Raw genomic sequence first — 26,774 nt, forward strand, 5'->3', positions numbered from 1 at the left:
CACATGCATTTCCATAAGCAACAAGGTAGCTCCTTGTAATTATTTCATCAACAGTGGTTACATATACTTGAATGGAATACAAATGATTAAATTTCTTTAAAAGTTTTTGGCAGTTGAGCGTTCACTAATCTAGAAATATCCACCATATAAATGAGATTAGTAATATTTTACCATATCTCATTTTACAGTTTTTCATTGTACTTCCTTTTTCATTGTATTGATGCATGTTAGGGTTGGGGAGGAGTTGGGAGAGTAGACACATGTGCAACAAATGTGTGTGTATGTTTGTGTATATATATAAATATATATGCTCATATTTATTTATAGGTCCCTTCCCACCACAGATGGCAAAGTTCTATTTTTCTGGTGGATTTAAAAATATCGATTCAAAGACAGAAAGCCTGTTTTCCAATTTAATTTTCAGTAAGTCTGAAAGGAGATTTAGCCAATTACAAGAGTTCTTCAGAAACCCGAACCTTTAAAATTAAGAGACTCTGCTAGGTTATGTGACTTTTACCTTTTTCTTATCAAACATATTTTCCATATGTTAAATTAAATTTAACTTAAATAAAGTTGTACCCTTTCTTCTTTTCTTTGCAAACTTTCAAAATGTTGTGGGAAAAATAGAATGTGGTGCTCTAATTAGCATCTGATTAATGCAGAAGAATTTAAAGAATTATGTTCATTCTTTGGATACTCAAACTTTTACATGTGGACTTCCCCTCCTAACATTGACGTTATCATGAGAAGTCCAATTTCCCTCTTCTTTCTTTGCTACTAATTAGTTCATTTCCTTCCATTGTTTTGATTGGGTCCCTAAGTGTATATTTTATGTATTATCTACATATACTATCTACTGAATTTTGATCTATATTTCCAGGCACCTTTTTTTTTTTTTTTTTCCGGCCATGGCTCACAGGCCCAGCCGCTCTGCGGCATGTGGGATCCTCCCGGACTGGGGCACGAACCCGCGTCCCCTGCATCCGCAGGCGGACTCTCAACCACTGCGCCACCAGGGAAGCCCTCCAGGCCCTTTTGTAATATGTCATGATGGTATTGAATTATGCTTCTACTTTTTATAAAATAGGAAGAACAATGTAGTAATAACTGTAAATATGATGGACTTATCTTTGTAGAAACTCAACATTAATTTTGTTTCCCTATAAAAATATTTAGAAAGAAAATACAATTCACAGGATGGGTTATTTCAGGTGGGGTGGATAACGTTGGGGCTTCCAGCAGTGGGTTCCTGATTCATTTGCATAATTTTGTGCACAGAGAACCTGGAGGCATAAGAGGCCTCCATACCTGGTACACAGGTAAGCATTGCTACCATTGTTCCAAAGAATGTGGCAGTTTTGCCTTTTTCTTTGGCACGAGCCTGTACACAGTAGTGACTCAATAAATATTGGTTGAAAAAATTAAATGAAAAGATGAATAATGCTCTCTTTTCTTGATTTAATGTCTGTCATTCTATTTGAGAGAGAGATGGGGAAGGACAGACATAGAGAGAGATGCTTTTGGTGTTATTATCACATATGCAAGCATGCTGTGATTACCCAGTATTTTGAACAACTTGTCTTAATGAATGACATTTATTATTATGGAGTCCTCTGCCAGTTAGCCACTTCCATACAATATTGGCTTCAAGTGACTACAGTCGACTCCAGAGAGCTACATCATGGTTGCAGGGAAATAATTTTAACTTGTCATTCTCTAGAAGATCATCATTGGGACCAAACCAATGATGAATAACTAATGTATCCCTAAGGCTATTTCAAGTAGAGAACTTAGAAGTCCAGGTTGCGACAGAGAGGTTACAGAGGATCCTCCTCTCTTCTATTGTGAGAAGGAACTTAAATTCTAGAACAGTTTTAGGGATTTGAAGGCTCTAAGGTTTCCCTGAGGCTGGGAATGTGGACAACCTCTCAGCCCAAAACTGGGGAAGAGTGGCTTAAGAAAATTTTTCTGAGACTGGAGAATAAGAGGTGGTTAGGGAGAGAGTGGGGAAATGGAGGAGGAGAGGAAGGGACTTGGATGATTATGAAAAGTTGAAGGATGGCAAAATAGCTTTTTTCTTCCTTAAATTATCTTCTACAGCAGGCACAAATGATGCTTTATTTGGTGGAGTAGGGAATGTTGTCTTCTTTTAAAATAATGAAATATGACCCTGGCTCATCTTGACCCAATCTTAGGGCTTTTGAAGTGGTACTGCACAGTCTCAGAAGCTTGATTTCCCCTTGAGTTTTGACTGACTGTGGCTTTTGTTGTAATCCGTTGAATTTTGCGTTCGGTGGAATTCCACCAAAAGGAAGGGCCCTTGGGTAATATGATGAAACTGTCAATTTAAGAGGGTGTAGCAAGGGCAGCAAATGGCACGTGTAATGCAATTAACGAGAGAAAGTCATAGGAAAGACTTAAGCAAATAAGCTGAAAATGAAAGAAACTGTAACAGTTTCTGAAGGAATGAAATCTGTCTTACACCATCTCCGCAAAAATGAATCCTTATTGTTTAATTGAGTATTTAAGAATCAAATAAGATGCTCTTGGAAATAAAAAGGCCAAATGAAATAGAAAAAAATGTTTTAAAGGAATAAATAGTTTTTAATATCCCATGTTTTGGTTTTTTACCTTCTGAGCAAAGTGCACAATCTTCCTGTGTCCCTGAAGACCATATGAAGGTAGAAAGGGGAATATATAACCAATGATTGATATAAACCCTTCCCTTATCTCCAGGGAACTTTTAGGAAAAAGGGTAGCAGTCAGGAGGTGATTAAAAATGCTGAGGAGTAAAAATATTTAAGGATGGCAGGAGTAAGATTGGCAGATTTATCTCTCTGCTGTGCTGGGGGTTGAGGGGATAGGAAGAAGAATCCTTTCTTCTCTATTACACCTTGGCCACCCTTAATCAAGTACATTTTTGGACCCTGTAAACTCTATTGGTACTTTTTAGCTGCACAGACCTTGAGGAGTGAAGCACAAAAGGCTGTCTCCTGGGCAGCCTTCCCTGAGTATGAACAGGTCTAGGTGTGGGTGATGAATCTGTCCTAACAGAAAACAATACCCATGATTTCTAAAAATCAGCAAATATTTCAGAGATCACTGAATGCTCTAATAGATGATTTTTGCTACTGCTCACAACACATAATAAGCAGTTGTATTCTTTATGTATGTTAATATATTTAACATTTTTGATTCATACATGGATTAATATATTAACATATTTTGCTGTACTAGTTGTTAAATGTTTGGAAAATCGCTCCTTGCCTATATACATCCTTTAAGATACATTTCAAAGGCTGCTTTCTCCATGAAGTCTTCCCCAGTTATTCTCCAGCAGGTGAGTAGGGATGCAGTAAAGTATAGCTTCTATGACCTTGGACTTTGAAGTTAGAAAGATCTGAGTCTAATTCTCTGCCAAACCATTTAGTCATTCTCTATCCTTGGGGGATGTTGCTTAAACTCTCAAGACCTCATTTAAAAAAATATGTGCTTAAAAATATGTGTGGCATTCAATTAAATGTCAAACATCTGAAATGGGTATCAGAAAATGTATATTTTAGACTTGGCTATATTACTTAGCAGCAATGTGACCTTAAGTGAAGCGCTTTCTGTGATTCAGTTGACTCATTTATAAACACGAACAGATAATTCCTATTCTTCTCACTACTTGGGATAGGTGTGAGGAACAAATGAAATATAACTACTTAGAAAATTGAAAAAATCATAAAATTATAACCCCTAAATTAATGATGATGATGATGGTGGTGGTGGTCTCTATGAAGATATAAAACAGTTGAATAAATCAAGTCACCTTTGAAAACAGAAGAGCTCTAATTTGACTAAAATAAAACCTCAGGGGCACTTAATTTTTTAAGACTTTTGGTGGAAGTCCTTAACCCACTCAAGTCCATCTGCTTCAGTAAAATTTAAAAAATCTTACTCCTTATGTATTGCTCAAACATGCTATTGTCTCTTCATTCTCATTTAGTTCAAGCCTCTTACCATCTCGAGTGTAATTCTGCAAAACTAGGGACACTGCAGTTTTTTGCTTCCAGATGTTTTCCACTTTGCTGTCAGGTTACCCTGTTATAGCATGGAGGGCTGCTCTGCTGTTCCTGTTGGTCTCTTGTTTTTTTTAATCTCCCCAGTGCCTGTATTTCCAAAGTTGGGAATACATGGCTTAGAAGGCCATTCAGAATCTGACTCCAGTCTATTTTATAGGGTGTTATTTTTTACCCTAATTTGCCTTTGCTTCAGCTACACCACATGTCTCATGATTATCTGATCACATCACATTCTTTCTTGCTTTTGTGCCTTAGATGCTTGTCCTTAATGGGAAGCTTCTTTAGCTGGAAAAATTCGACGTGCTTTTCAAGAGCCAATAACACTTTACCTCCTCTGTTTCCAGAACACTGTACCCATCTGTCTATTTTGCCACTATTTGTTTACAACTAACTCTCACATGAAATTGTGAACTCTTAAGTGAGTCTCATACAGATTTGTGTATCTTCCTTGTCATTTTCACTTCTTGCATCTAGCATGGTTCCTGGCATACAGTAGTTACTCAACACATAAAGTCACAAGAAAGGATGAATAGGCAGAGTGTTCAATGCCAGAATCATGCAGAGCTAGACAAGTGGTGATACCACAAGGCTTAAACAGCAAAAGAGTTTAACGACAATTCTATTCATAAAAACAGATTTTCTAGTAGGACATCAAGTTATTTATCAGACTTAGTTTGCCTTTGCCACAATTATATTGCTTTGTCAGTTTCTTTATGTCCTTTTTAGTAAAGAAATCTTTGCTTCTGGTGATGATGTGATCCAGTAAATAAAACTCTTCTATATGAGGCATGGCATCATTACGTCACCCCAGCTGGAAGCAGTGAGGATACAAGGCTTACTCATGGTTCCATCACATCCAGCTTCCAATTTTCTAAGCTTCAGTTTGTCCACTGATTAATATGCACAACACATGCATGATGAGTTAGGGATGATGGATTTAGTCATATTTTCTACAGTCTGTTTATGAGAAGGATTAACTTTCCTTTTTAAATCAGTGAGAGATAGTCAGAGGGGACACACAGGCAGAGTAATGAAAGAACTGGGTAGACTTAGCCGAATCTGTCAACAATTTCTTATGGAGGAAATCATCACCGTAAGTGTTCACTTCATAAAAAGGAGCAATGCTAGTTGTTGTTTGGTCCTTGGCTTGGTAATCATTTACCCAGGGTCCATTCAGAGAGCATTATGTAAATTGGGAGCCCTTCAAATTTCTAAGAAGCATGATCTACTTTACTGGAACAGCCGTGTGGCAGGCAGAATATAGCCTCCCAAAGATGTCCATGTCCTAATGCTGGAACCTGTGAATATGCTACTTTACATGGCAGACGGGAATTAAGGTTGCAGATGGAATTAAAGTTGCTAATCAGCTGACTTTGAGATAGACAGAATATCTGGGATTATCTAGGTAGGCCCAGTCTAATTTCATGAGTCCTTAAAAGAACTTAAAAGGAAGAAGAGGCAGAAGAGAGGGCCAAAGAGATGCTATGTGCAAAGGGCTCACCCCGCCGTTTGTAGCTTTGAAGAAGAAGGAAGAGGCCATGAGCCAAAGAATGTGGGCAGTCTATACAGGCTGGAAAATGCAAGGAAGTGAATTTTCCTCAGCGCTACTAGAAAGAAACACTGCCCTGTGGACACACTGATTTTAACCTAATTAGGCATGTGTTTGTCTTCTGACATATAGAACTGTAAGATAATAAATTTGTGTTGTTTAAGATACTATATTTTTGGTAATTTATGGCAGCAGTAGAAAACTAATATGAGCCCAAACTTTGTAATGGTTTTCTTATATTTCAGTTCATAAATATACGCCAAAAATAGTTTTGAAGACCACTATCCTACTATTCAAATGCTCTAGGTAACCTGAATGGATCATCTTGGCTCTGAATAGCATCTAACTTGTCTAGACAGACTATTAGAACATAAGCACCACAGATTTCTTTCTGGCAACTTTATTCCTCGAAATTTGGAGAAATAGAATTTACTGGTGACCAAGCTTGCAAAAAGCAGCTGCGTCAGAAATACTAACTTTTAAAAAAGTCATACCTCTAATATTTATCCAATTCTTGTGAGAACCGAAAATTTGCTTTTCCTAAAAATGATCTGATTAATTATAAGACAAATTGTGAAACAAGATGGGTCCTTCCCATCTTATTTTTATGTATATGGTACATACATTTTCAGTGTCAATTTGTGAACAAGGATTCCTATTAAGCAGAAATTCATCTGGAGTGTATCATCTGCAAGATCAGCTTTAAGAGAAATGAAAAAAATGTGAAAACAGGGAGATTCTTTAAGAATGAAATTATGCCTTCCTCCATGCGCCCACACCAATGTGGTTACAGAACTTTGGGGAATTTATTCCAATGTTTTCTGTACTCATGGTGTTCATTTCTTCAGTTCTTCCTATCAGAACCTCCTGAGGTCAGAAAGTTTTGCCCTTTTCAGAGAATTTTTTCAGCCAGTGAAGGCTTCTGAGCTAACCAGAAATCAAAATGGGATGCTGCATTTTGTCAGAACTGCATGTTTAGTCTGCTTCCTTAGGAATAATCAAGAAAAGTTATATGTGAAAAGACACAGATGTTCCTTTCTCAGTGATATTTTCATACTTTTGAGGTATAATATGAAAAAATCTAGTTGAAATCTAGAACAACATGTATTTTGTATATCCATGTATTTTATTGATTTATATAAGCTCACAAAAGATAAATATCTTTTGGAAATGCCTAAGATTATATATATAATATTATTATATTATACATAATATGTAATACAAGGCAATAAATGTTGTATCATGGTGATGTTGACCCTTAGTCCAGCATGTCTTTCTTTGAAAATTCATAGTAAACAGATATTCTACTATTTATTCTGACTCATATTTGAGCATATTTATAGCATGGAGAATATTTTTAATTTATCAGACTTCCAATCATTTTAGGAAAATCTTCGAAGAGGTACCTAAAAACTAATTTGCCCCAAATTTAATCATATTACTTATCTTCCATTTTTATTATTATGTGAAAAAAGTAGGACTCAAATTAAAGCTGCCTTAAGACATATATTCTGTTATGAGTTTAGTAACTAAAAAGCGTGTGTGTATATGTTAGAGAATCTCAAGGAGTTGTTTGTAATATTTAAAGTTGTTGTCCAACCCAAGTTCTATAAAATGTTACTACTTAACTATAACATATAATCTACTGCTTAAAAATCTATACAGTGAAATAGAATTAGTTAACATTTCAATATTTGGATTAAAGATGACTATAGACTCTCTCATAGGATGTAAAGCCCTAGAAGAGCAGCTAAGTAAATACCTATTAATATTCTATTAATACCAGTTTCATTTCACACTTCATTTCTACTTCAGAAATGAGTCAAAGGACTGTATCCAACAGATTGAGACTAATACTAGTGACATAAAATTTATTATTCTATTCTATCATTTAAAAACCCAGCAAAATGCCAATAACGAAAACAAAACTTTAAGACCACTATTTGGCTCTCTCTGACTCCCTTCCCTGGACAGCCATTAAATAATTGACTTTTGAGGAAAAACAAGCACATTTGTAAAAAGTTTGGCTTCTTGTGAGTCCTTTCTCCCTTTGTCTTTCATCCCTTTTACTCAAGTTATAAAAAAAGAGAAAGTAGATGCAAATCTTTTTAATTTACATTTTTTAAAACTTCTTTTCAGTTCCTGTTTCACCAATTTAGTTTTTCACCTAGCTTTGATTATTCATCTTTAGAGTTCCTGACTTACTATGTTCACACCTTATCAAAAATTCTAATAGAATATAGAGTTAAGTTCTTGTGACCAGAACTTATTACTGGCATGGAACATTTGGTGCCAACCTCCAACGAATTCCAGATTACATTTGTATCCATGTCCTCTTTTTGACAGGGCGCTGTCTCTGGGCAAATACACAGGTCCTGCCTGCTGGATGGCCAGCTGGGTTTAAGAAGGAGACGGACCTCTCATGGTTGACAGCTCACCAGATGAATGTGCCTCTTCTGTACAGCTGAGGTATGGAATTGTCATCAGTGAGTGTTTGGTACAATTTGGTAGCTTGAAAGGCTGGGAATTCACATTTGTGATATTTAAGCAGATTTTAGTCTCATTGGCTTATTCCCAAGAATTGGGTAACATGTTATAGTTTTTGATGATTTGTTGGTTATTTGTTATTCTTCTAAATTCCCAAAGAATGAGCAAAATATCCAGTGGGAACACTGACATGAGCAGCAGACTTAGCAGTCACTTTTGTGAGCCATCAGCCGTGGCACATCACATTAAAAACCCCAAACGCAGGCCAGTCTTGGGACAGAATTCTCCCCAGTTAGAGGAAGACTCTACCGTGAAGGAAATGAGCAAGTTCAGAAAGAGTCTTGGCTTAAAATGTAAGGTTTGAGAATCTTAGTAGAGTGGAAGTGGTGGAAACAGGTAGTGTTTATTAGAAATAAAAATTTGCTGCCACAGAGAATCACAGGGATTATCAAGAGTATAGTAATTCAGCTACAAGGAATTCATACCTTGTAACGGGTGTCACCTGAGTTAAGTGAAGATGAACTTTGGCTTTTATTTAAAATTAAATAAATATATAAACCCTAGAGTAAAATATTTCTTCTTTAAAATGTGTCTTGAGGATTTTCATTGTCCAAACCCTGGATTATCGTAAATTCATCCTAAATTTCTTTCTGGTGACTCCTAAAATAAAGTGCTTTTTTTCCCCCCCTTCCTAGACATTAAAACACATTGTGCTCTTTTAAAGGCTTATTCTTTCCATCTGCTTGACCATATTAAGAATAGTCATGAAAAATGGCTGACCTAAAACAAGTGGGATTTTAGGACCCAAAGAAGCTGATAGTAAGGAGTGAGCATTTAGGTCTATTCACCAAGAAAAAGGAAATAACAAGTTCCCTGACAATGGAGCTTCAATTCCTTTTGTTACAGGCTTGTACTTCAGCTTCTTTTTCTGCTTAGTCATTGCTTTAACTCCCACTCTGAGATTAATTGCATGACCCTTGGAGATGAATGATCTTCCACTTAATCTCAGCCAATGCAATCTGGACAACCTCAGGGTTGGTAAGGCTCCTCTTGGGTGGTTTTCATTTGTTTTAAGAACATTAAAGTATCTCATAAATCTATATTTATTATATTGGTGAGTAATCTACTATAATTAAATATGAAATGCTGAAGACAATGTTAAGGTAACATTGGGGTCACAAACCTCTTTTTATGGTGCTTTCATGGCTGCAAAAATACTCTGGAATTTGCTTTTGTCTTTATGTCTGCATCTGTTTAACATTACGAAGCATCCAACAGCATATCATTTTCAAATGGGCACTTTATAAGTGTTTTAAAATAATAGTGATGTTTCTTGATTATAAATACACACTGCTTATAACAAAAAAATTTAAGATGAATCTTGGAGAGAATACAGCTAACAATACCCTCATTCAATATGAAGTGTCTTCACTCATCAGTATTAGAAAATTTGGTGAGCCAGTTTTAATACAGTATTCAAGAATATTCAGGGTTTAATACTAGATCTGTTCCTACTAGTTTTCGACTGAGACCAGTATGGAGATAACAGAAATCAGGCAAAGTAATAAAAAAATCAGCTCAAGTCCATGAATTTGGAATCTATGATTTAGAATGGACCATGATAAACGTGCTAAAATTGACCTTTATAATATCTTCAGGGAGAAAAAGGATTTGTTATGCAAATTAATATTGGAACAAACAGTTGTTTTTAGAGGTGTTTAAATTATCAAAAAGTATAAACTTTTCCAGCCCTTTATATCATTTATGAAAAAAAAATCAATGTTACGAGGAAGTATTATTTGATAACTGAAGCAGTCACCTAACCAATTTTCCACTTGACTGCAATAGATTAATAATATGCAATTGAGGAAAGTATCACAATTGCATGTTTTTCAAACATATTCTGTAAACACTAGCAAAGCTATTCCTTTGGATTTTCTGAATTTTCAATATTAAGCAAGATGCATCCCTCCAACCCTAACAAAAACTAAATACTATGCTTTGGAACTTTGTCTTCAGTAAAGGAACTCAATTTTCTAAGTTAGACAGATGAACAAAACAAAACAAATGTGCATACCCAAGATAAGAGACGCTAAGTGTCAATTATAGGGATAAAACCACAAATCAATAAATAACTCATACTAGGAAAATATATATGTTAGAGGATAAATGAATTATAGAACATAAAGGGAGTGAGAGTGAGTGTTTTCAACAAGCTGGGAAAATCACTTCTTTTTGTATTGAAATGTGCTACAAAATCTATTGACTATAAAGTTTTAAAATTGAACAAATCTTCATGCATTTTGTACCTAAATTCAGGAATACAAATGAAAGAGTTACTCACTTATATGATTCCATGGCTAGTTTAAAGAGTTAAGATAAAGCTGCCCAAAGGTAGAAAGTGTCTCCATAAATCTAAACACTATTTAGACATCCTTGCAAACTGGCCTAGGAAAATTTTACTGAGTATTTCAAATGTAAATCTATTGTATGGCTGAGAATAAACACAAACAGATCACAAAATGGGCTTTGTTAAAGAAAAATGTGTTGGTGACTATGTTCCCAGTTCTCTGACTCCATATGTTATTAGTTTTAATTACCGTGTAGCGCACACATACTTAAATTTTGAGGAGAATGAAGTTAGACTAGTTACATTCTAATGGCTCTAGAGAATATGGTGGCAGTGAGGTCAGCTTGTAAAGCCATGGTCCTCATGTTCCCACAGGACAGCATATGAGCAGTTTCATAATGTATCTGTAACCCTGATTTCTTAACATCCCATGTTTCTTTTGTTCTCTTCACACCTCTTGGTCTTTTCCTGATGGGAGCATATCCACTATTCAAAAATGAGATTTAATGAAGTGTTTGTAAAAACACACAGGCAAGGCCAAAATGGCAGCCACCAATTTGTTCTTATTTCCATTAGGCCATCCTTGAATTCGAAAATCTCTAATTATGTTTCAAGTGCTTTAGAAGGCTTAATAGGTCACTAGTAGGTTTTACCACATCTTAATTCTGAAAATCTGTATATAATTTAAAGAAAACATATCCATGTGTTTCTGACTAACTTGCCATTAAGCTTATTTTGTAAGCTCAATTTCATGTCTAAAAAATATTTAAAAGCCTCTTTAAATTGTTAAGCTTTTGCCAAGAACAAGGTATCATAAACACACACACTGTTTATGGGTTGGTCTTTGACAGCCCAAACTGAAGTCTGTAAATAGCTATCTAATAATACTACTAGAGGAAATACATGGTCCCATCTTTTTGCAAACAAATAGCTTCTTGCCCTCTCTTTGCCTATTTGGAGGAGCATGCTATATATTTATACCGAATAATAGTGAAACTCTTATTCTGCTAACAGTCAGTTTCCCTTGTTTTCAAAGTTAAGCTACTGAATTCTAGGAGGAATTTTGCACCATCGCCCTAGCCTCAATCTCACGTGCCTTCAGCAGATGTCTACAGCAACTGAGAGCAGCATGTGATTTTTCCATATAGTCGTGAGTTCCCAAAGAACAAACCAAAAGTCATGCTGCATCTGCTTTATTCGTACATGCACATTGTGTTCTCTCTTGGAACTCTGTCCTCTTACAGCTTGCTTCAGGCTTGGAAACCTCCTGGGCTGGGAACTTTGCTCCACGTCTGGCATATCCACTGATTCACGCGACACTTAGGAGACCATGTATATTTCGTAAATTAAGTTGAAAATCTGAACCTCCGAAATACATTTTTTTAGTAAATTTCATTTTATGTCTTCATTGTTAATTTATAGTAGTTGGATGGGGTATTAATTTTCATAACCTTTTAAAAAACCAAATGAGGATCTTTATTAGGTCCCATATTTAAACATAACCCTGTGAAAATTGCACATGGCACTTAGAGCCTGAAGGTCACTGACTCTACTGACTGACCGTGTCTTTGTTTAGACAGTGTGATGCTGCTAACATAACCACTTACTCCATTTGAATACGATGTTAGCAATTTGTGAAAACCATTTGGCTCTAAAACAGCAGTGTGATTTGAGGCAAAAGGCCAATTTGCTCATTAAGTTCAAGTTTGTTCTTTGAACAACAAAATGATTGTAAAACAGAAACAAAGATTTAGCAGATTTCGTGATAGAAATAGAAGGTTCTCAATTTTATCAGCAACAAAATGAAAATAATAAGAAATAATGGCTAATGCCAACCACATGTGTGGTGTGTATAATTTAAAAAGGTCAGAAAAATAGAAATAAATGGTCATCTTGAATATGTGACAAAAGTGTTGAAAGAGTGTAGAAAGAAGACTGGATTAATAGACAAAAGATCCACATTCTAGTCCTGATTCATCTGTTTACTAGCTAACACTCTTAAGGTTGTTATAAACTTTCTTCAGCCTCAGTTACTTGAAATTTCACTGGACTTGGAGACAGGTCTGGGTTTGAGTCCTGTGTCTGTTGCTTCCTATGTGTGATTTAAAGTCAACTACTCACACTCAGAGCCTCAATTTCCTCATTTTTAAAATGGAGTAGATAACAACAATGCAGACATGCCCAAAATAATTGAAGAACTACATAAGATAATTATGCAAAACTGCCAAGATTTAGACAAATCATATTGTTAAATCACAGCCCAATCATAAAGAATCTATGTCAATGGATATGGTTATTGGATTTGAGTAAGGATATACAACCCCAAGCAAAGTATTTTCTTTGGCTTTTTGTAAGGTGATTTGGGGTCCACTATAATTACCCTGGAAAACCATTTTTACTTCTTCTTTAATAACTAGAAGTCTCATCTCCATTTAAATTGTCTTATCAAGTTCCCAGGAATAATATAAATAGGTAACAACTACTCTAGCTTTACCCCTTAGGGTCCAGTGGTGAGAAAATTCCCTTCTAGTTGTTGTACTATTTAGTGGGGCTCCATGGAATAGTAGGATTTAAACCAACTCAGAATTTGGATTTTTTAAAAAATTTGACTATAAAAGCTGTATATGTTAAACAACTTGATTTTAGAGAGTAAGATCAATAGTTAAGGGCTTTTTAATTATTCATAAGCTTCCTTTCCAGAGAAATGTAGGCTTGTGAAACAGGCCTTTTAGTTTAAAGGAATAGCGTTTCATGGCAAATCGAATATTTAATATCATTAATTAAAAATAGTTTTATGTTTCCTGTGGAACTTTGGGTTTTTGCAGTTAGAAGATTCTGGATCGCATGTTGGTAGTTTTATTCTTTTCAGTATTCTAAATACATATATTCAAGTCCTTTGGGTCTCAAACTAACTTGTTTTTTAAAATTTAGTATTGCACACACATTTTTAGTTAAGCAATAAACATCTGTCATCTGCCATTTATTAATATTAATTATAAATAGTCAGTGGCTCATGGGATCCAAGTACAGCAGCTGAGATTTTTCTAAATCTGACCTCCTTAGAGTTTATACAAAAAGTGTTCAGAGTAGTTCTCCTAAGCTCCTAGCCAATTTAAGGCTGGTTTGCAACCTAGTGTTTTAGATTCTGCATCTAGCAATCAAAAATGACAAACTGACAAAAATGATAAATGACAAAAATCCTGAAAAAAGCATTGTGCTAGGGGATTAGGTGGGACAAATAACAAGATGTTCAAAATGATATGGTGCCATTCATTAACTATTACTACAAGCTAAAGGTTATGTGTACAGTGTATGTGTTAGGAACATTAAAAATGTCATGTCCCTTTTCCATAGTTTTGTTGCTTCAGATGGCAAATATGGAAGCCACACTTCCATAAATTAGTATAAGAGAATACAAATTTGAGGAGAAAGTCAAGAAACAAGCAAATACAAAGCCAGGCATGTTAGTATCTCCCAAGAGAGCTAGTGTTCACAGCTACTTATTTCTTGTCACCCTAAATATCCTACAGCTTACAGCAACATATACCCTAAGACATCTGACATGACCTCTGCACAATGCCTTGGGGGGCACACTGACATATTTTTCCTTTCTGAGATTCAAGCAATTTTCCAAAGAAAACATATTGTGCTATACTGTAGCAGAGGGTTCATAGAAATGTCAAGTTCAGGTTTTACCAGAGTCTACTTGAAAAACATAAAAGATTTTATAAACCATCTTGTTTAACGGTTTCAAATAAAATACCCTAGCACAGGGCTACTGGTTGGTTAGCCCTTACTTCAATACCAGCACTGTTATTTTCTTTTACTATTTTAAATTGTGGTAAAAGTGCATAACATAAAACTTACCTTCTTAACCATGTTTAAGTGCACAGATCAATGGCATTTAGTATATTCACATTTTTGTGCAACCATCACCACCGTCAGTCTCCAGAAATCTTTTCCTCTTGTAAAACTGAAACTGTATCCATTAAATAGCAATTTCCATGCCTCCCTCCATGAAACCACCATTCTATTGGGTTGGCCAAAAAGTTCGTTCAGGTTTTTTATAAGATGTTACGGAAAAAGCGGAAGGAACTGTTTTGCCAACCCAATACTTTCTATCTCTATGAATTTGACTATTCTGGGTACTTCATATAGGTGGAATCATACAGTATTTGTCTTTGTGACAGAATTATTTTACTTAGCTTTATATTCTTAAGGTCCATTCACGTTGTAGCATGTGATAGAATTTCCTTCCTTTTTAAGGTGAATAATATTCCATTGTACTTTTATATACCACTTTTTGTTATCTATTCATCTATTGATGGACATCTGGGTTGCTTCAACCTTTTGGCTATTGTGAATAATACTGCTATGAACATGGATGTACAAATATCTCTTTGAGACCCTGATTTCATTTATGTTGGGTATATACCTGCATACTTGGAATTGGTGGATCATATGGTAATTCTGTTTTTAAATTTTTTGCCAAACCACCATGATGTTTTCCATAGCAGCTCTGTCATTTTACATGATCAGCCTTACTAGTAGTCAGAAAAACAAAAGAATACCATTGTTAATCCATCAGAATGGCAAGTCTTCAAAGGACTGACAACATCCAGCTTTGGCATAAGGAAATAGGCATTTCCTATTTATAAGGAAATAGGCATTTCTGATACACTGCAAATATGAACTGTTCAAACCTTTTTGAAAAGTAATCTGGTAGAATACATTAATTTTAAAAATGTGCACATCCTTTGGTTTTTCCATCCAGTGTTTGGGACTCTATTTTTTATTAGATCTCACAACTACTGAGCACTGACCAGATGCCAGACACAAGTCTCAAGAGTTTTGTACACACGTTAACTCCTTGCTACATCACTCCTTCACTACAACTCTGTGAGGTAGTTACTGTTATCATCCCCACTTTACAGATGAGGAAAATGGGATATACGAAGCCTAAGTAATTTGCTTAAAGTCATACAGCTAGTTAAAAGCACAATTAAGATTTGAAAACAGGTACTCTGGTTCCAGAGCCTGTGTTCTAAATACTATGATGTATCGATATTACCTTTTTAACCTCTGATAGAAAGGGAGTGCATCAGTTCATTAACATTATAGAGATTTTTATTGTAGTACTAAGAGCAAAAAGGGGAAAACATTTTGCTATCCATGTATACCATTATGTTATATTGGTAGTATGCCATTATGGTATCTATATGTACCATATCATATATACCATTACTGACGTTAAAAATAATGCTTTTTTGCAAATTAAACAAAGAAAAAAATAAACACCAGATCTAGAGTTGAACTGAGATGGTTTTGGTTTCCAAACTAGTTCAGTACTCTTTTACTTAACTAGGCTGACACTGCAAATATTAAACTACTTTGCAGACTGTGAACACAAGAAGAAACAATGATTCTGTGAACATATAATCCTTTGAAAATGGAGGAAACCTGCAGGAATGGAAGGAAAGGGTGTTAAGGCAGGAAACAAAGCAGGAGGAGGGCCGCTAAGGGCATACAACATGGTAGGAAGCCGAAGGGCCAAGGGAGAGGCGTTAAATAGGAAAACTCCCTCTCCTGCACATTTCAAAGCAGAATTAGAAAAAGTGGACAAGCGTGAATCCACCACAAGTTTGCCCAAGAAATACTTCAGTAAACTGCATCTTAGCTATTGAAACAAACCACTTTGAAACAAAACAAATTTCCTTTATGATTTTGGTGTTGGCTGGAAACCAGAGGCGCATGACATCAGATGTTAACAGTTTGTACTTATTATTTTGAGGAATATTTCACTATTTCATATGTCCATGGTCCATAAATAAGTAATTAGCTATCTAATTAGCGTTCTATAAATTAGGATAATAATTTTTGTTCACAGGTTGTAATTAATTAGATATTTTAACTACTGATCCTGAGTATGCATACATTTCTATGACTCATTTTTGGAATTAGCAATTATTCATATTTTCCAAGTGTGAGTTCAGTATGTTGATATTTCCTTGCCTAAAATGTGATATTATTCAAAAATCAGTGAAAAATAAGTTGCATTGTGCTTCCAGACATTAGATTTCACATCATACAAAAGTAAAAGGGATATCTCATTTAAAAATGTATGTTTTGCATTGAGATATAAAATGTAATTGGACTCTGTTCATAAACTATTTCCTAAATCTGATCGCTTGCAAAAATAAGAAAGGCAGGCTTTTCCAGCAGAAACAACAAATAAACAAAACAAGCCTTTACAAGATATATTTTTCAATTACGGCAGCTTGGGCTCACAGAGGCTAGAGTTATGACCGGGTGGTGTATACACAGTATAAACACAAGAGTTCAGTAATTAGGTTTGAGTTAATTTTAAAGTTTCACTGGCCTGATGTATAATCAAGCAAAAGGTCATTACCCACACTGGTACATTTCACACAGAACCTCAGCAGCTAGAAATGGAAATGGACATGTCTTTACTTAAGCTTGCACAAATCAATCCCAGAAACCCTTCATATGAGTACTGGATTCTTTTTCTATTCATTTCAGAGCCAGTTTACTCACAAAAAAAGTTTTCTAGTAAACCAGAAAAATCAGAAAAAAAATTAGTTAAAATATTACTAGCATTATGCTAGACATGCCTCTCTAGTCTAAAACAGATGGAGTAAAACTTTGGTTACACTTTTTCACTTAAATGTTTTTTCCATAAATAATATTGGACAGGGATTACCCTATAGAAGAGTACAAGTTTCTAGATTTTGAGCTTTTTTTTTTTTGGAAGAAGATCATTTGCATCTGTTGTTTTGTCAGCCTAGCACTCATTTCTACATAGAACTGCTACTCAAAGTGGCCCACGTGTCCCTTGGCTTCAATAGTGAGCATGTGACTCAGGCAGACCAATCACAGTACTCCATTTCCTCTGCCACAGTGATGGGTCCAAGGGTAGACATGTGAGCCAAGCTGGGTCAATTTGCACCTTCTATGAGATTGGATGAATGGACTTTGAAGGAGACAGCTCACTATCCTTCTGGACCAAGAGCAAGGTGGATATAGATTTAGGGCTTCCCAGAGCCAGCTTTCCATGTGAGTAGAGACAGACTCACTGTAGCAGGAGAGAACAAGGCCAATAAACAGACACAGAGGCAGGATGAGTTGAAATGGCAAGAAAGAGAGAGGAGAGAAGAAGATGGAACCAATGATATTGTTTGAGCACTTAGAGCAAACTGTGTCTTCAGCAAATAGTTTTCTTTTGCTTAAGGTAATTTGAAATCTGTCTTTTCAAATATCCTGATGAATACACAGAAGGTAACAGTGGCCTTGGTGAAAAAGGACTGTCAATGAAAGATAAACACTCAGATATTGTTTTTCTGTTAAAATAATAATTACATACATTTGCAAATAATTTTTTGGAAAAACTGAAAAACAGTAAGAAAAATGATAGAAAAGCATTTCCAATTTAGGACATGAGGAATGGGGTGCTTTAACCAAAAGGAAAAGGCAACTGAATAGAAAATTAAATGGCAAGTGAAGTACCTGTGGAAGAGAGCAGAAACTAAGTGGAATAACAAGTTATGAAGAATTTCTCATTTACACCCATTTTGTACATGTTAATGTACACTGATGTCAGCCACTGTGCCGAAAACTTTACGCTTGGATTTGTCATTAGTACAAAAATATACCACATTCTATCTGGGGTCTGCTTTGACAGCAATGTACAAGAATTAAACCATTTGAGTGGTCTTTCCCTTTTGTGGTGCTAAAAATGATACGGTTTTAATGTAAACAAGTTTGAGAATGTTTCTGTTTCAATGAGGTCAGGGAATTTAATTGTAACCTGGCTGTATTTGATTGGTCACACCTCTTGGGAGGCCTGTGGAAGAGGTAACCAGTCTTTTCTGTCAGGCTGTAACAATCTACAAAGTTAGTCTGTAACACTTCTACTAAGAAGTTACTGGAGTCGATAAAACGAGAATAAGATAATGATCTATGGAAAGAATAATTCTTTTGTGCCTTCAAATGTGGGGTGTCTTCTTTGCCAAAGAGGTTTCAGCAACACCAGCAGTTTCAAAGAGTGAGTGTGTTAGGGAGGTGGGAAGGAGGACAGGAGCATGAAAGGAGGAAGTGTCTTTTTTGCTGGAGAAATGTTTACTTTGTAATTAGCAAAGGACAAGAAGGCCCTTTTGGAAACCATACTTGGGGGTCCAGAATTTAAATTTATGCTGATGCTCTCTGAGGCTGTCTCTAGGGAACCCTCCTAATTGGCAGAGATCTCAGTTGGCTACAACAGGCTGCACATGAAGCCAGGGTCTCAGGGTCATTTCTCCAAAGGGCCTGTTAAGTCAGCTCTGTTCCACAGCCACAAGCTGTACCTTTAACCCTACTTAGCCATCTCACAAAAACATATTAGCATATCAACATGGTGGTCACAGAAAAATAGATTTGCCTTGAGACCAAAACAAAAAGTAGGCAGCGATATTTCGTTTTTGCCAGCATAAACAAATGTCTTTGTAAATGTGTTAGCAAACTAATGAAACTGCAGCTACCCACAGAAAAAAATCGCAAAGATGAAAACTGTCCACACAAGCATATGCTACAAGTGAGCTGATCATCGATTGTCTTTACTTTGTGGACCAACATAAACCATGACACCAAGATCTAGATTCATGATGGCAGGGACTTTTGTCTTTCTTGTCCATTGCTATATCTTCAGCACCTAAAAGTGCCTAGCACATAGCTGGTGCTTTAATAAACATGTGTTGAGTGTATGAAGGTATCCTGGCCTGGCTTTTTATTTATTCTTCCTATTCTGCCCTTTACAAACTGGAAAATACAGTAGAAATAATCTCCTATATACCATCTCCTGTATCAACCACTGAGTGTTTTTACAAAGGAAGAGACACTGCATTAGATAGGAAGAGAATGTTGAATAAACGAGCAATCACACTCATCTAATTGCAAACAAGAGAAAGACCTCTGTGGAGGATGGAAAAAACTGTTACAATTCTCCACTCATCCCTGTATGTGCATGCCAAGTTGCAAAGTAACTATGGGACTTCTCCCCCAAGAGGTGAAATCTAGTTCAACTTTTGAATCAGGACTGGCCTTGTAACTTGCATAGAATAACAGAACATGGTGGAAGTAAAATTGTGCCAGTTCTGAACCCAAACTCAAGAGGAACTGCTTCTTCTCTCCCTCTTAGAACCTTGTAGAACCCCTAGCTACCTTGAGGATGATAGAAACAGCAGTTTCCTCCGTCCTCAACCAGTCTGCCACATGAGGGAGTCAGCCAGAACTGCACAGTGGATCCCAGCCCATATTACCCACTCACATTTACTGTTAAATAAATGGTGGTTGTTTTAAGCCTGTGTGTTTTGGGGTTATTTCTTATGCAGCAAAAGCTAACTGAAACAACTTCACCCCGATGCACAGGAGCTAAACAATGGCAAGATCGTTGTTTGGTTGGGGGCTGAAGAATGCTTTGTTTACTACAGCTACTGCTCTGTTCAACAGACTGACCAGTGGGTGTTATGTTACACATACCAATGGGTTGAAAAGCATTAGATATTTATAAAAATCACAACAAGGAAATCTCAGAAAGTATAAGCATTTGCAAGAATAATTTATTATAAAGATTGTTTTAGAATAGAGATGCTGCAGTATACACACCAACACAGCACAGAAGCCTAAAAATGATTTTTCTACCACCAAAGCAAGGTAGGGACTACAAAGATAACAACACTTAAATATTTTCCCACTGTGAATAATGCCCACCATGAATTTTGACGACTATGAATGTCCCCAAAATCTTAGAGAGCCTACGAAAATTTAATGGTATGAACTTGGTATTGATTCTAAAAAGATAATAACTGCTGGTTGAATTATAAAAAATGGTATAGTACCTGGGATTGCAAAACATGAAATAAAAGGCTTCTTATTTTCTGCAGAACTTTTCATTAACACTGAGAAATTTAAGAACATACAATGTAATTGTAAAATGTGCTCAAGGCAAGAAACCTAGTAACTGTCATTTTACTTTTTCCAAAATCTGTCTAGGTGCTGGATGTGATCCTTCAGCTCCATTATTACAGAGGGAAGTAAACTGTGCATATATAAACCATCTTAGCATGGTCTTCAACCCACAAACCTGGGCAACAGAGAATGCTTGCAAAGATCCTGCCACTGTAATGTCAATGTCAGAGGAATCAATGAAAGAAATTGGCGCCTGTCACAGAGGTGATAACACTCTTTAACTATATGGATAATAAATTCTGACACATAGCTGTGAAATTTGCAAGCTGATTTGATGCTTCAAAGATTAAGCTGTAATTGGTGGGAAAGAAACAAAGAAGAATAAGAGTTGAGTAATATGGCAAAGGAGAAAATACGTAATCAAATAAATCAGTGCATAGGCCATGAGTGAGCATAACTGAAAAGGACCCAAAGATAAACCATATTTTTATGAGGATCTTCAGAGGTTAGGAGTGCCTACATCCTTCAAAAACAATAGCATACCTGTATTAATATTAAAAGCCTAATATTTAAATTAAGTTGTGGCATATACAAACTGCAATGTTTTCGTCAGTAACAATGGTACTCTAGGTCTAGTTCTAGTATTTACAAAATTCAGAGAGAAAATTTTGGAGTATTAGGTTGAACCCTATGAAACTGCTTATATTTGACCATTTATAATCAACAAAAATGGCAGTTTCATATGGTTTAAACCTAGTAGATAGGAGTGTATTAAAAAACAAGAGATGACTGTAGCCACATAATTTATCTCAGTGGAGAGAGAGCTACATAGTGATTAAACAAATGACAGGCCTCTCCATTGGGGACATTAAATGAAAACCTGGGCTTAGCCTTTAAGAGAAAGTCCATACATTTGTATTAAGGAACATTGCTCAGAGTGAAAGGCATTATTTATTTGCAATAGACTACCTTTCTTGAAGGTTTTAAACATAGCTAAATATTTTCGTGTGGTACTGGAATATTTGAAATTCAAAGAATATTAATTTTCCATAAAATTGATTATTACCTTTGTAATGATTGGGGGGCAAAAATTTCCCCTCTGTTTCACCAAATTGTTCTTGTTACCAAAGGTCTGCACCATGTGTAGGTTTCCATTGGTGGCAATGAAAGGTTTTCACTGGTCCTTCCCAGAATCTAAACAAAAAACCCATTTGGGTAAGGACTAACATGGCCTCAAAGAGGGATAACAAAGAGAGATTGTTGAGTTTATACCAGGGTTTCTCATCTTTGGCACTACTGGCAGATAATTTTTGATGTGAGGCTGTCCTCTGCATTGTAAAATATTTAGCAGCCTCTCCCCACTAGATGCCTGTAGCATCCCCCTCCTCCAAGTGTGACAATGAGAAGTGTGCCCTGGGGAGCAAAATCATGCCTGGTTGAAAACCACAGTCTTTAATGCCGTTCTTATCTCAGCTCTGTACTTTGTCGAATTTTCTCTGACCTATGTTAAAGGGCTAGTGTACTGATTGGGTGTAGAGGAAGAGCAGAAAGTTCCCATCCTCCAGTGCTTAAACAGGATGAGTGTCTGTAGGCCAGCTGGTCCTCCTCCATGATGATGGTGATGAGAGGCCATCATCAAAATTCTCCAAGCCAGTTGGCATCCTACAATTGTAAGCTAATGACTCCTTCTATTTGGATTTTGAGAACTGTTCTGAAAATCTTGGCTAAATGTCTTGTTTTGAATTTGACTGAATCTTTAATATGAATCCTTCCTGTAGAAAACTCAACTCTTCATCACTGGAGTAGTTGTTATAAAGATTTTAAGAAGTAAACTAAAAGACAGAGGTGCAAACCTGGGAACAAAGCAGACTCATTTTTTTATTTGTTTCCTTTTTTAAAAACAAATTTTACTGTAACTTTAAATATAGTGCTCATGATAAATATAATGCATATTTATAATACTGGTATTTGAAAACATGATTAACAGCAATTTGTAAGTTAACATATAACACTTTTCTTCTATGTAAAACCTAGTAGAACTTTACAACTGTACTTTTAATTTTGGGAAGGCACATAAGGTGACCTTCAGTATGTTCAGATAATGCAATAGTTCCCACACTTGTTTCTTCCCTTGAAATGTCTCTGGACATTTTATTTATTTATATTTTAATGGATTCCTTTTCTCCTTCTCTGCTAGGAAGGATGCTATTTCTTCTTTACACCAAGAAAGTAGACCCTGCCCCATTTCTTCCATGACTCTGTTCTTCTCTCTCCTTTCTATCCCAAGATCATGTACTACATGTAATTAATTAGGATCTTCATGCAATTCACCAAAGAACAAAATTTCTTTCATTCTTTGTGAATTGCCTCAAAACCCAGAACCTACAGGAAATTCTCTTCAGTTAATTAAAGAAATGTACAAATGAATGAGAAACATTTTGGTGATCGTCCTTTCTTTGTACCCTGCCTTCCAACCCAAACAAAAAAAATCACTCTTTTGCATCAAATGCAGACACATATATGCTCCCCTGTTCTGTTTCACTTCCCCTTATCTAAGATGGTTACAAGCAATATATCAAATGAGTTAATAAGTATGAGTCGGCAGCCATTAAAAGTGCATTTTCTCCTTGTTTACTTCTATTTAAAATATATTGTTTTAAGGCATATGTGATACTAGTATATATGTTAGCCTTCATAATCTCTTAAAATAAATATTATATATCTTTGACATTTCAGATATATAATTCAATTGAGATAGGCTCAAGCTAGAAACTACTGCAATGGTAATAACTTCTTATTAAAGCTAGTAATTGATGGAGAAGTTAAGATATTAAAAGGCAGCATGCCAGGTAAAGGGAAATAATCCTAAATGTGCAAACAAGTAGTACATCAGATAAAAGTTTAGATTTGGGGCTACAGAAATGACATTTATCTCCTCAGATTAACTTACTATAACTATTCTAAGCATGAGAAGAATATTAGTATAGAAAAATGTGTGTATGTGTAAGATTTTGCAACCAATTTTTCATATATATATGAAAATTTCATATATATAAATATGCATCTCACAACTAGAATAATCCATTCTGTTACTAAAAACTAGTTCCTCCTATTCAGCTTCTTCTTTGTGTACATTTTAGAAAGTCATTTCTGGATCTTATCATTCTTCCCTGGAGACCTTGCCTTTGGCAATTACAACACAGCAGAAAACTTCCTGAACACATGCTCCATACCTTTTCCAAATATGAGTGATCTACTTCTGTCTATTGTTAACCTCTTGGGCAGGGAAGATAGATGTAAGTTTAAATTCAAGATTTTCAGGCTACATTTAAAAAAAAAAACCTTATCTTTTAGCTTTCTCATCTGAAAATGCTCAGCCATGAACCTAAATGATGTTATTTTATGAATCTACAATCATTTAGGTGCAACTCAAGTAATAGCTATTCTAGTGGTAGGAGAAATCATGTCTTCATCACTTTATTGTGTTTATATTTATCACTATTGTATAGCTCTGAGATAGACAATATAAACGAGAAGACTCTGGGTAGTGTTATTATTTTGATGTGATATTTGATACAGTGGCATGTCCAGGGGTCATAATTACTTTTCTGTTTGGTTTCTTCATATTCAAATAGATATATTTTTGATATTTGAGTTACCATTAAGAGAAGTTAAGAAAACTAATAGGTTAGAGAAGTAAGGAATGAAGGGAGAAGTGGTTACCTTCCTATCTTACATTTCTAGGCTACTTGAGAAATCATTTTTGACAGGCATATAAAAAGATGAATGAAAATTAAATAAAAATGAAACTAAATCTTGAATTTAATTATACATGTAATCCACATTTCCTACTTAGTAGTCTATGGATTATCAAATTTGAAAAAGAACAAAGCACCTAAAATTTTCTAGTTGTATAACATTTTCTTTGTAAACATAAAATGTCACTGTATCCTACTCAGAGGGGAAGAAACAAGGACCAGAAAGAAATTTTTAAGTCAAGCTTATGTTACAGGTTACTATTTTAAACTTCTTATGGCATTACTTATCTTAGTTGTTGCTAGTTTAAAAACTAACATTTTCAATGTTAATGTTTAAGTCAGTGCTAGCAAAATATATTAGAAGACCACATCCTCAAATAAAAGAAGAAAATGTAATTAGTGTCATAATTTAATTTTTCTATGGGATGAGATTTTCTTCACTTATATTTTAAAAGCAAAGTATACTAAATACTGATTAGTAATGTAGAATCTTTGTGGAAAGAATAATATGAACAAAGACCACCTGTAAGTCATTAAATTTTAAGAAAATTTAGTAAACATAAGTAAATGTACGGCTATGGGAGCTTACCAACAAGTAGAGTGACGAAATATTTGATTTCCAAATCCAACTTTTAAAATCTAAGATGTTTTAAATTAATTGGTAACAAATGCCAGAAAGACCTTTTTCACTAGCCAACTTTCATTCCTTCAACCTAATTTTAATCAAAACCTCTTATAAATTTACAAAAACTTAAAGTTCCCTTAAAATAATCCATGTATTCAAAAAGTTTATCACATTAACTACTTGATTACTAATGGCAACGACAGGCTGTATCCATCCTGATGATGGTCAATTTGGTCTTTTGGTACAGTGAAAGACACTGCAAAGTACGGGTGACCCAAGTTCTTTCTTGTATGAGCAAAGTTCAAGTTTTCACAGCATCCTCTTCTGTGTTTCCATCGAAATTTTCCACACACCAAACCTCCCTTATTATGTGATATTGTGATTATCTGCTTAAACATCTCAACCTTTTACTGGACTCTGAGTATACCTTCAGGATAGAGATGGTACCCTATTCAGTTGTGAATCCCCAGGGCTTAGCACCATGTGTGGCCATAAAATAAAAATTCAATAAAATGATGTTGAATGAATGAATGAATGAATGAAATAAGCGAAGGAAGTTCAACTACAGAGTCAGCCAAGCTGCAATTAATTGAGAGGATCATTTATAGGCTCACCAATAGCTACATAACATATTTGTAGGCAGTGGTGCTGAGGATTAGTGAGAAAGATGGAAAAATTATATTTTAAAAGTCAACAACTGCAGATCTTCTATATGGAAGTTTAATCACCTTAAAGCATCAGATTAAATGATATATTTTTCCTTGGCACTCATATGACTTCAGAACAGCCCTTACACAGAGTTATTTAATATTGATTTGGTAGGTTCTATAATCTGCTGTATGAAATTACTGTAATATGAAAAAAAATCTGGGGATAAAATGTCACGAATGCTTGTATTATACTCATAAAATATGTAACCTTTAAAATATGTTCAGCTACAAAAGCTTAACATCTAATTGCACTACTTTGGTTTGTAGGCAGTGAAGAAAGGAGTAAGCTGATGGCTGGTATTCACCATGCTCGTGTACCAAATGTTATTAGACCTTGTGTTTCTTAGGCTTCCCCTAAGTTTTCCAGGTACTAGGAAGGTAGATGATAGGAAAGATAATAGCCCAAAAGGAAGATATAGGCATATGTTATATGCTTATAATGCAGCCCCCTTCCCTAAGATTCAATTAGCACACTTTTGTGTAAAGTTCTGATATCAAGCTCCATTTTAAAAAATTACCACATCGATATTCTGTAGTTTACAGCCAACATATTCTTTGTTTGGTACACATTTTAGGGTTTTCAGACATGAGTGATAATAATAAATGTTTCCTAAGAAATAAAGTGAAATTTGCATCAAATCATGAGGATTCAAACAAGCACACGTTATTAGTATGATTGTACCTCGTTCTCCCTTCTGACACTTCTTTCTCTGCACTGTACACTTTCTTGTCTCACTGGTGGGGGGACACAGGTTACCCTTTGCTGATGGATGCTGTATTATTTCTCGGACCCGTGTTTCAGTCCCTCTTTTGAAGCCACACGTTTTTCCTTTTTTCGTGCACGGACTCCAAGGACTCCATTCACTGGCCTCACAGTGCACTGAAACAGAACACCAGAAACAGCCTCAGTTTGCTCACACATAGTTTCACAATTGTTAAATAAACAAGAAGCCTTGCTTTCATCAATACTTGCCCAAATTCTGAGCAGAAATCCTGCAGAACAAAGTTGGGCAAGATGACTTAAAGATAAAACAAAGAGAAAGTGAAAGCAGGAATAGAATGTTTTCCACTTTTTGGTCCTCATATTATCAGGTAAACTCACTCTTGCATTGGGTTTACTTTCCACTGTAGATACGATTAACCCAGGCATGAATGTAATTATTCACAACTGACCAATGCTTTAAATTTCTAGAGCACTGCTACAATTATTGATTGATCCTGACCATAACTTGATAGGTTAGTCATTATTACCTACTCGAGAATCGATT

General features: G+C 35.5%; 1 protein-coding gene across 1 annotated transcript in view; it reads right to left on the bottom strand.

The window, feature by feature from the left end:
- Positions 1-26,774, bottom strand: part of RSPO3 (R-spondin 3) — a 77,759-nt gene that overhangs the window by 12,156 nt on the left and 38,829 nt on the right. The window contains exon 4 of the mRNA XM_007130717.4: positions 26,189-26,386. Within this exon, the coding sequence (XP_007130779.1) occupies positions 26,189-26,386 (198 nt within the window). The remainder of the gene's footprint in view (positions 1-26,188; positions 26,387-26,774) is intronic.

The sequence above is a fragment of the Physeter macrocephalus genome, chromosome 10 (genome assembly GCF_002837175.3).
Source record: "Physeter macrocephalus isolate SW-GA chromosome 10, ASM283717v5, whole genome shotgun sequence".
In the NCBI taxonomy this organism is placed as follows: Eukaryota; Metazoa; Chordata; class Mammalia; order Artiodactyla; family Physeteridae; genus Physeter; species Physeter macrocephalus.